The sequence below is a fragment of the Palaemon carinicauda genome, chromosome 37, assembly GCF_036898095.1.
Source record: "Palaemon carinicauda isolate YSFRI2023 chromosome 37, ASM3689809v2, whole genome shotgun sequence".
Taxonomy (NCBI): domain Eukaryota; kingdom Metazoa; phylum Arthropoda; class Malacostraca; order Decapoda; family Palaemonidae; genus Palaemon; species Palaemon carinicauda.
In genome coordinates, this window is record NC_090761.1 from 35,078,231 (window position 1) to 35,090,730 (window position 12,500).

The 12,500-nt window shown below is 32.4% G+C and overlaps 1 protein-coding gene across 1 annotated transcript in view; it reads left to right on the forward strand.

The window, feature by feature from the left end:
- The window catches only part of LOC137629561 (cell adhesion molecule Dscam2-like), a 119,271-nt gene that overhangs the window by 60,261 nt on the left and 46,510 nt on the right, over positions 1–12,500 (forward strand). The window contains 5 exon segments of the mRNA XM_068360998.1: positions 1,073–1,217; positions 2,574–2,725; positions 4,961–5,071; positions 5,464–5,625; positions 7,670–7,957. Of these exon segments, the coding sequence (XP_068217099.1) occupies positions 1,073–1,217; positions 2,574–2,725; positions 4,961–5,071; positions 5,464–5,625; positions 7,670–7,957 (858 nt within the window).

The window sequence follows — 12,500 nt, forward strand, 5'->3', positions numbered from 1 at the left end:
AATAGATTTTAGGTGGTATATTCATTTTTGTGTATCACATATGATCTCTTTTGTGTGCCACATATGATCTCTCTCTCTCTCTCTCTCTCTCTCTCTCTCTCGTCTCTCTCTCTCTCTCTCTCTCTCTCTCTCTTGAATTTTCATTTTTCGGAGTAAAGAATAGATTTTCGGGATAAATCATTTTTTGCGTGTCACATATGATCTCTCTCTCTCTCTCTCTCTCTCTCTCTCTCTCTCTCTCTCTCTCTCTCTCTCTCTCTCTCTCTCTCTCTCTTATGATTTTTTCAGATTAAAAGATAGATTTTAGGTGATATATTCATTCCTAGGTGCTGCATATATTATCCATAATATATTTCGTTTATTTCAGAAGTGTGCACAATCGTGTATTATACAGTCAACTAATTTCTTGTATTTACAAACATTTACCTTCCACGATTTATTCTTCTTTGCTTCATTCGTGTCATGCACTTCACGTTATAAAAGATTCTGGGTTTCATACAAGCATTGTAGATCATATATTCAGCTTTTCTGAGTTTCCTCCTTGCATTATGCATGATGCATATTCTGAATCTCCTTTTTTATTCTGACTTGAATATTTTGTGTTTTTGAATATCCTTTATATGATTTTGTGTTTCGTGCGTTCATTTTAGGGTTCTTTCAAACATCAATAATAACAACAACAAGAAATGCAGCTGTTTCTTATCCACTGCAAGACAAGGGGGTGGTGGGAGACTTCAGTCTGATCATCCACAGCAAACCAATCTAGTATGGGTGTCCCTGACTATAGTCCATTTCTTTTAGCGAGTCATATTTGCACCGACTCGCAGCGGTGCCCTTTTAGCTCGGAAAAGTTTCCTGATCGCTGATTGGTTGGACAAGATAATTCTAACCAATCAGCGAGTCGGTGAAAATATGACTCGCTAAAAGAAATGGACTATAGTACAGCTTTGCTGATCATAGTGATACGCAAACCCTTTCACTAAAATTAAGGTATCTTCACTCAAACGTCTTATCCCATATAAACCTTTTTTCATATGTTTAATAAATATGTATTTCCATGTTCGTATTCCAGACTCGGCTCCCATCCTGGAATACCGCTTCATCAGCCAGACTCTTCAGCCCGGTCCGTCTGTGAGTCTGAAATGCATAGCGTCTGGAGCTCCAACGCCACACGTATCGTGGATGCTCGATGGATTTCCTTTGCCGCAACAAGAGAGGTATCTCATTTTGGTCTTTATTTTACTTACTTTTTTTTTACCTTTTATGTTGTAGCTTTACAAGCAGGTGGTTTATAATGTTTCCAGTTTCATGGCTTACTTCTGGTAACTTAGAAATTATTTTTATTCTATTTTACTTACATATTTTTCCCACGTATGTTGAAGCTTTACATTCTGATGGTTTAAGATTTTTCCATTTTGATGGCTTACTTCTTGTGACTTGGTAATATTGATATTGGTCCGTATCGAGTTTGTTCGTTTCATATTTCTTTTACGCATGTGAAATTGTATTTAGAAGCAGTGTATATGGAGAAATGTGATAATGCATTTGACAAATTAAAGACAGTAATAGGACATTACGAACAGTACATGACTATAACGTGACGGTAGGAACATAAGTTTGGATATAAGGATTTCATTATTGCGATGCACTTAAATTTGATATCAATGTAATAAGTCCTGAAAATATGTTTCATATCCAAAATCTAATTGCGTCTCCTTTTTAATTACACGTAAGATTTGTTGGTATTATGATACAGCTCAATAAGATTACCAATGCTAGTTACAAAGAACCATGATTTAATTGATACTCAGAATTACTAGCAACCATCTCTTTATAAACAGGTAAAATAACAGGTTCAAGATTCGGCCTCAGATACAAAGTAGCAGAATTCGTTGTTACCATAAAAAGAGTAAAGTCAAATATTAACCATTATCAGACTTGTTGATAAATGTCATATTTACCAGTCTATAACAACGTGGTGATAGATTCTTAGGTTCCGGGTATTACGCTTTTTGTATGTATATTACAGTATATTTTAGATGTTTCTCTTTAACAATCTTACGTTTTTTTCGTTGTCCTTTTTATCCTTATCTTTAAAGATATTGCCTTGTATCATTTTCATTATCATTATCATTACAGTAATACTCTTTTGTAAGTGATCAAAGATCGCTCATGAGCGTCAAATTACAAATTAAGTGGACAGGATATTGCGTTGTCGTACATTGTCCTTGAGACATAATACAGTATATACACATATGATCACTCACGCACCCAACCTAGCTGGAACGTGATAAGACCAGGATGTGTCTACTCTGGATTTAATAAATAAATTTCTAGGGCCCTTAATGCCATCAGCCATCCCTAGAGGCAAAGGAAGTAAAGGCTATCTTCACAAACTGAAAAACTATTGACTCGAACAAAGGACCCAAAGATTGAGAGTGTTCTGACCTTTCCAATGAGCTGATGTTATCCTACATCTTGGATACTCTTTTTTTAGGTTATGTAAACAGATTCTTGTTTTCTTGTGTGTAGATAATATAAACTAACCTTTCGTTGACTTTCATCCTTCACAGACTGGTTGTCGGTCAGTACGTCGGGATGGGAGGGTCCGTAGTTAGCCACGTCAACTTAACTGGTGTCAGAGCTGAGGACGGAGGAGCCTACACTTGCAAGGCTACAAACAGGGCAGGATCTACATCCCACATGGCCAGGCTTAACGTTTACGGTTAGTTTTATTCCTCTATGATATGGATTCTCATAAGCAAGTGGTTGTAACACTTACCTCTGCCAAAATGGGTGGCATGGAATTACGAAAGAAGCAGAGTAATTATGCAGGATTTTTTTTTTATAAAATAATATCTTGTGACAGGCCGAGAGAGAGGTTATGACTCAAAGGCAGGATGCAATCAGCTGAGTAACTTTATTATAGAACACTCCTTTATATACAAAACCTCAAGGCAATGGGCATTTTCATGTTCACAAGACAGACAATGTTACAGTGGAAAACCGGAGACATGATTATTCAGGTTCTTTTTAGTGCGAGGGGAAGAGCGCAGATACAAGCATAATATATACAAAATAATTTATGTACGATCGTGTGACACACGGTTGGTACAATCTCTTGTAAATGAGTAGTGAAGTAGGTGTTTTTTTTCTTTTTGATTGGGGTAAGGATAAGAGCTAGCAACTTAATCTGAAAAAAGATATAATTGAGAGACAGAAGAAGACCTTCCACATTTAAAAGTAGATAATGCAATCCAAGAGTACAGGTAAACATAAACAAGCAGAAATTAATTAATATCTCTCTCTCTCTCTCTCTCTCTCTCTCTCTCTCTCTCTCTCTCTCTCTCTCTCTCTCTCTCTCTCTCTCTCTCTCTTTTACATCTTCCCATTTTAGTATTTTACTATACAAGTTAATTTACAAGCTCAGAAGATTGTTCTTACTTTTCCTTAAGCATCCTCATAGAAATTACATTTTATTATATTATTTTCTTCCGTTTACATATAGCACTTGAATAATTCTCTTTGTTTTTCATTCGTAAATCTTTGCATACTTTTTTGAGCGACCTTTCCAGACCCAAATACTTCTTCTACCTTATTTTATTCCCTCAAACCAAAGCAACATAATGGTAATTGGATACTTTACCCTTGTCCTTCAAGTAAAGATGAATAAATTAATTAATATTTATTCATTACAAAATTATATATTTCCTGATTATGTTCGTCCATCAGTTGGTTTACCTCGTAATTTATTGTCATTTTTTTCAAGAACCAAAGAAATGCGATTTTTCTTACAAAGATAGCATTTCTGTATATTTCAGTACTGTGAATGGCAATAGGGAATAGGACAAGGGGCAACTTACGTATATCATTAGATTTTAAATCTGAATGGTTTTGAAGTCAACCCAAAGGGTAACTGGAACTCATTTTCAAGTTATTTAAAAAAATCAAACGATTTTATTTTATCAAATTACGTTCATTTTGTTTCCAGGAAAACTCTTTCCCCATAAAGTTGTATGTGCAAAGTTTCAAAAAGCACATTCGTACGCATGACTGCATTGTAACATTCTCTCTCTCTCTCTCTCCTCTCTCTCTCTCTCTCTTCTCTCTCTCTCTCTCTCTCTCTCTCTCTCTCTCTCTCTCTCTCTCTCTCTCTCTCCATCAAACAAACAAACACGTACACATAACAATATGCGTAATGTAGTATATCGATTTTTTTCCTTATGTATTGAACGGAGATACTATGTTTTATTCACAATTATTTCATCAATAAAATGTGAATAATCTATGATGCATGTGTGTCTGGATGTATGTATGCATGTACGTCTGTATATGTGTATATATATATATGTATAGTATATATATATATATATATATATATATATATATATATATATATATGTATATATGTATATATATACATGTATATATATATATATACATGTATATATATATATATATATTGTATAATATATATATATATATATATATAGTATATATATATATATATATATATGTATGATAACTTTTACACATTTAAACGTGTTTTTTCGTATTACAAATAAGCTATATATCTTCATACATTAATGTCTGGATTTTCTTGCCGACCTCGGGATCAGAGTCTAGAGGCGAAATCACTCAAAGACAATAGCATCTAGCCGGCCGGGAATCGAACCCTGGTCCAGGATGCTGGTATGACAGTGACCGTATCATTTAGGTTAAATGGTACGGTCACTGTCATACAAGCATCATTTATTGTATACATATATGTATGTTTATATATATATATATATATATATATATATATATTTATATATATATATTTATATATATATGTATATATATACATGTGTCATGCATGGATATATTTATATTTATTATATTCATATATGCATGTATGTATATGTATATATAAATTACATATATATTCATAGATATTTATTTACTTAATTGATATCAGGACCTGCATATGTGCGCCCGATGTCTATTGTTACTGCAGTGGCAGGGGAACAACTATTTCTATCTTGCCCCGCGGCTGGGTATCCTTTGGAGAAGATTACTTGGTCAAGAGGTATGTTCAGCGAAGATTCTATTGAATTGAGATTCACATATCGTCACCCTCATAAATTAACTGCCTAAGTCATTTTCTCCACTTGTTGGGAAATAAGAAAAAAAATCTTCTCATTTCCTAATTCTTTATATCATTGTATTGAGCTTCAATTAACAAATTCTAATTCACAAATTCTTCTGTTAAGAATTTGTGAATTGAAGCTCAAGACAATGATATAAAGAATTAGGAAATGAGAAGGTTTTTTTTTTCTATTTCCCAACAAGTGGAGAAAATGACTTAGGCAGTTAGTTTATGAGGATGACGATATATAGTATATATTCATTGAGATTTATTATCATAATGTCATATGATCGTATTAGATTACTCGTCTTAAAATGTCTCTCCTTTCGAAGATGGTCGGAATCTTCCCGTTACGGCAAGACAAAGCGTTTTTGAGAACGGAACATTGGTCGTGCGACACGTGGAAAAGGCAGGTGACAGCGGCGAGTACACGTGCACTGCTATGGATAAGCAGAAGCGAACTCACTCATCCACAGCCTCTGTCCAAGTCTTGGGTAAGTGATTTTCTGTGTGTTTGTCTATGGCGAGATTCAGACTCGTTAATTTTGATTTGGTTCCTAAGTCGTTATTCTTCTTTCACAAATATTTCTAATCATGGAAGTACTTTTAGCGCAGATTTTAGATCCGGAATCTTTCTTAGATATTCACTGGTTTTCCAATTCTTGTATCATTATTATTCATCTGTGAAGCCCATGAGATTAACTTATTTAGTTTTAGCCATCTTGCAACACCATTCTGTGTCCATGCATTAGTATGATATGAAATATAGATTGATTTGCTTTAATCTGAGTGGTTTAATATAAAAAGAAATGCTAAATATGACCCATGGGAATAAGTATATACTTTACTTTTATTGTAAGAGGATGTATGGTATTACAAGTTCTTCAGGAAATTAAGACCCTATTAAAATGTCTTAATTGAATCAAGATTATTGTGGAAAATGTCTACTATCTATTATGTTCTCAGGCGTTATTTTTTTTTTCTTTTTTTGTGATACGATTTCTTTTTATACATTATTAAAAAGTCCATAGAAGATTTATTCGAATAAATTATTCATCTCTGAATATTAGAGGTTTATTTATTAATCCGTGATATTCTATTAGCTTTTTCTTAAAATAAGAAAGCCCTGAGTTATTTAACTTTTAGTATTACAATACATTATAATTAAGCTAAATTAGATTATATTAAGACATTTTACTTTCATAAGAATTTACTCACCTTCATATGAAACTTCTGCATGACTGAGAAACAAAATTCTGATGCATATTTGGATATGGATACGAATTCTAACTAAATGTTAGGATACTTAATAGAAATAAGCTTAGGATTTAACATTTTTTAAATTTCATATTTATTTTTAATTTTTTTATAATTTATCATTGTAAAATGTTCTTATACTAGTAGAGGTAATTCTTTTTACAGTTAATGTTTTCAATTTCGGTCAATATCACTACCGAATTTGAAAAAAAAAAATCTGTATTAAAATTGTTTTCTTAAATCTGCAAGGACAATTCTGCTGTTAGTTATCTTACGAATAACTCATTTTAATTTTAGGAAGGGGATTTTAAGTCGTTTTCTTTCATATGATTTATATTAAATGGAAGTAGATTCAAAATTTTTTTATTGTTTTTTCCCGAGATATATTAAATTTATCAAATTTTCAATTAATATGTGGTATTAATTCGTCTTATGGAAGCCGAGTCATTATTTCTTAATAATGTTCATTAAGTAATAGAGTTGTATTCCTTCTTTTTTCCTGAATATATCAAGTTTTTCAAGTTTTTATGTAAATGGGGTTGTATAGTTTTTCCCTTAGATATATCAAGTTTTTCAAGTTTTATGTAAATGGGGTTTTATAGTTTTTTCCCTTAAATATATCAAGTTTTTCAAGTTTCCATGCAAATTAGGTTGAATAGCTTTTTTACCTTAAATATATCATTCTTTTTCAAGTATTCAAGTAAATATGAGTGTATTATTTTATATCTTTTGTTAAATAAACTATGTGCGAGAGGATCAAAGTTTTCCCATCACAGTTCCGCCCAAGTTGAGCACGTTCAATTTCCGTGGCGACCTAACACTCGGCGAAAGAGTGTCTGCGCAGTGCAGCGTCAACGGGGGTGACACGCCCTTGCAAATAGTCTGGGTGAAAGACGGCGTACCTGCGGAGAGCGTGAGTGGCGTGCAGGTCACGCAATTCGACCAGTACCTGAGTGTCTTGGCTATAAATCCCCTGACACCTGTTCACGCCGGCAACTACACCTGCACGGCGACTAACGACGCGGCAAGTGTGCACCACACCGCCATGCTCCATGTCAATGGTAACTTCCATTTTCCACTTTTGATTCGTAGATATTTTTTTCCCTTTGATCTCAGTTTCTTTGCCATTCTCTTCCTCCTGCCTGATGTCGGGGGACGACGCTGGTCCTAATTGGTGACGTGTGTGTGTTTGCGGAATCTCTGACTGACGACTTCTTCTTCTAACTCAACCCTCTCCTTAAAAAAAAATCAAACAAAACCTCCCTTATTCATCGTGTGTAGTTCCTCCCACAATATCCCTTCATGGCTTCGGAGAGGTTAACGAAGGAGACCGGGTGCAAGCCATTTGCTCTGTCAGGAGTGGAGACCCTCCCCTCACCCTGACGTGGCTAAGGGATGGGATGCCGCTAACCCAAGACCTACCAGCGGGCGTTGATGTACGCCCCCTGGACCAGCTGTCCAGTATGGTCCTCGTGGCGAAGGCACAGGCCCACCACAGCGGAAACTATACCTGCCAGGCCACAAACGCCGCCCGGGTGGCGTCCCATTCCGAGACCCTTGTGATTAAAGGTAAGTGCAGGTCGAGCAGAAGCAGCTACATCGAGCTACTATAATGTCGATACAAAGAGATACTACATGAATGACATTCATTTAAACACTCAGATTTCATTATGCATTTACCCAAAGATAATTTGTCTCAAGTTCTCATATACTGGAAATTATCATCAGTATGTTTTACTTTCTGCAAAAGATCAGTCTTTACTGTTCATGTTTTGTAAAGAATTATGAAAGTTATCTTATTTTTTATTTTATCAGCGACACTTATTTTTATAAAGAAAGGAGCTCTTTGAGGAATGCACTCCAGAAGAATATATAAAAAAAGAAATATCTTTGGATTGTAGAGGATTTCCAAACATTGAGCAAATCAACTCTTTACCAGTGTCGGATCTTTGGTTCTCACATTTTATATTCCTTTTAGAGGAGAAACAGAGGCTTCATTGCCTTTCCTATATTTTTAACAAGATGAAAATATCACCACATGATTTATTTTGAAAGTCAGATTTTTGAGACGTGGGGCGTCACATTGCCAGGTAATATTTCTTTTGCTTTTTTTTCCCTTCTTTACTCGTTTATGAAATTTTATTGCATGGGTTTTACAGCATGTTTTTGAATGTTTTACCTCGATACAATTTTTCATCTTTCGAACTTTATTTCTTGTTTTACTCATAAACGAGCATTCAATGATTGATTAGAATATTGTAAATATATATTTGTAGTATTTTTTTAGTTCATTTTACATTCTAATTATATTAACAGTCATTACGTTATCGAATGGGGGTTTCCAACGTACCTACAATTACTTTTGGGTTATGGTATGGACAGTAATGTTATTTTGTGAACTGACAATTATTGTTCTTTACTGTCTTAGCCAATAACACATTACAGGTTATGCTACTTGAAATTGGGGCCTTGTAGATGCATATAACAATCGTATATGTATTTCATTTTCATACATTATCAATGGACATGACTCTTCAGTTGAAATTTTGAAAATTAGTTTATCAAAATAATGGCTGAAATAGAATAAATATTATTCTAAACGTGAATGATACAATTTTAGTATTGAAAACAGTTAGATAAAGTAAGAATGCACTGCATTACCCCCGTATATGGATAGAATTAATCTTCCTAATAATTAAAGTAAAATTATATAGATAAAAATAGTTCTTATAAAAAAAAAGGTGCGTCATTGGGGGCCTCCACTAGATATACATGACCTGCCATTAACCACATACATTTAAACTCCCAATTCCGAAGCATCATTTAATTCAAAAAATCTTATTTTTGTGAATTCCATCAAAAAAAAAAAAAAAAAAAATCTGGTCTACTGTATAGAGGTCCGTCATTCCATTAAATACACTGATGTTAGACTCCTACATATTAGCATTGTAAATACCCTACTGTTTTAGAATTATGTAAAAGTTAGTTATGTTCTTTCTCAATTTTTTATTATAGAACACTTGAGAATAAAATTGGCTTTAGTTTTAGGTATTTCTGGTTTAATATTTAATTCTCCAAGTATGATGTAGTGAATTTTGGAATTAATATACCTGAAATATTAAAGTGGTGTGACCATAGTCTATAAGGTTATATTGTATTAAGTTTTCATATTCATCGAAATTGATTTATGTCGAAGTGTAAATTTATTATTATTATTATTATTATTATTATTATTATTATTATTATTATCATTATTTTTTTCCTTACCCAATAACATATTATTATTATTATTATTATTATTATTATTATTATTATTAGTATTATTATTATTATTATTTTCATTATTATTATTATTATTATCATTATCATTATTATTATTACTATTATCCTCTTTTTTATTATTGTTATTATTAATGTTGTTGTTGTTGTTGTTTTTATTATTATTATTATTATTATTATTATTATTATTATCATTATTATTATTTTTATTATTAATATTATTATTATTGTTGTTGTTATTGATAATATTGTTTATTTCTTTAATTTCTAAAGGTCATTTACGTTCAAATTAGTATTTATTTTAGAATGTATGAAAATCAAAGTGCATTTTAATCTCCTTTCAAAACTGTATATTGTTCCCTTTTCAATGCAAGCAGAAACCTCCAAAATTAAGAAAAATTTTGTTGTTAATCTCGAAGAAAATCAATCCTTATTTAGGCAAAACAGAAAATTTAAAATTTCTTGGTAAAATATTTTGTTCATTAAGTGTAGGGTATGGACTAATTGGTTTTAGCTTTAAAGAAACGTTGAAGGCTTGCATAAATGTGCAATAATAATGAGGATAGTAATAATAATTATAATAATCGCACAGGTGATGAGATGTGACCGTGCTGTCTTATCATAGGAAGTTTTCGTGTGCATTTAATTAACCCGCGCACAATTTCGACATCCAAGTTATTTTCCATGTGATTGGCTACAGAAATTACCAGTCCTCATTTCTGTTATTTCGACCGTGATTTTGAGTAACCTTTGCGAACTTCATTCTCAGTCAAATTAGTTTCCCCGTGACACTGTCATTAACGTTCAATAATAGGCCGGATAAAAATGAAGTATACGAGTCATGCATGAAAAAATAGGACCATTAGACCTTATTGGTTTGCCAGTTATAGCCCATGTTACCTATTTTTATTTCTTGTGTTATTCCCTTATGATCCAAGGAAATTCGTCGTTTTCATCCACTCGTCGAGCTAGTTCAAACTGGTGCCCTTTTCAGAGAATTGTCTAAAGACAGGTGAAACCTGATCGAAGAATGCTTATTGTCAGAGATGAACTTTACAAAGAAGAGGCTACCTGATTGAGTAATCGGATTGATATATATATATATATATATATATATATATATATATATATATATATATATATATATATATATACATACATACATACGTAAAAGTTACACGCGCAATCTTTTTATTATCTTTAAAAAAATATGATAAGCGTGTGTTTATGTACACAGTTTTCAGTTCAGCAAACAAGCACTGTGTCACATACTATAAATTTTCAAGATTTGACATTTGACATTACCACAAACACATGATTAATTATACCAGATGTGGTATAGTAGAGTTGCCATTAATACGAAATATATCACATTTTTCATAGCTATAAAAACAAAGACTCTTGTCGTGGAAAGTACAGCAACTGTACATTGATGAAGGTGCAATGAATAATGTAGTAACGTGTCACTAAATATCTATTTATTTCGCAATGAAAGTAGTTAGCGATAGCATTAGCGATGAAGATGATGACGATGATAATCATAATAATTGAAGATAGAATATTGATTTGATACGTATATTCACAAATGATAACGGGAAAGATATAAAAGTAACTTTTTATTTTACCTTTGGTGAAACAATTGCATTTCTTAGCCTTTCTATGTCTGGTGACAATCCCACATTAGCGATGATAGTTATTATAATAGATCAAATGTTGAATGAATGCACGGATAATTAGAATAATTAATATATAAGTGAATGGAATAATAGATAGCCTGATGAAAGTAGCATTTATGATGATTTATAGAGACAATATGATGAAAATGCCCCTACTAATATTGATGGTAAAATAGCTCCCAAAACACCATTCTCATAGACAAATTTTTTATTTATTTATTTTTTTTTTTTCGTCGCATGGCAACGGACGCTGTCTTATTGGTTTATGGGATGTTCATGATAGAAATTGAATGTAGATATAAACGTTTCTTACCAAAAAATAGTATAGAGGCCTTTATGTATGGTAATTTGGTGAAGGATATGTATTATTATCTTTATTTTTTCTTACTATTATTCTACGCAAAGTATATCAGTTTCTTATGAAATCATTGAATGTTGTCATTGCCTGGAATTTTGCAAGAAACTTTCTTTGACAAATAATACTTATTTTCATTATTATCTAAACTTTTCCAAAATTTCAAACTGAATTGTGACTCAAGTTATAACATGTTTTCAAATATATTTTTAGAAAATATACAATAACTCGGTTCAAGTAACAACTAGCCCTTAGTATACTTCTAATTCGTCTTCTTAAATGTTTTTCAAAGATTATACCTTAACACATATCAGATGTTGGGAACCTCATTTATATCCCGTTAAGCTTCGAGTGTTAGGCTAGTCGAATTATACCCAAAATGTTTTCAAACGATATTTTGAAAAGAATATAATACTGTAGTTGTTTTCAAATGATTTTCAATGCACTTTGTCTGTCTTGCATTACAACTTACTCGTTAACTATGTAGATTTTCTAAAGTGACCTGTATCGTAAAGAATATAAAACTGTAATTGTTTTGAAGGGATTTCCCATACGCTTGATCTGCTGTGCATTGCAACTTCTTAACAATTTTGAAGTGGCCGATAACACATGCACAATGACTTATTTTCCAACGATACTTAACATAACTATGTTTTAACTCCCGAAGTGACCATTACAAAAATATGTACGATGCCTGTCAATAAGGTATATTCATCTTCTTTAAAAGATTACAACAATCTACAACTTAACTCATCTCAGGTGATTGAAACCACTATAACTATAACCTACATCTTAGCAAAAT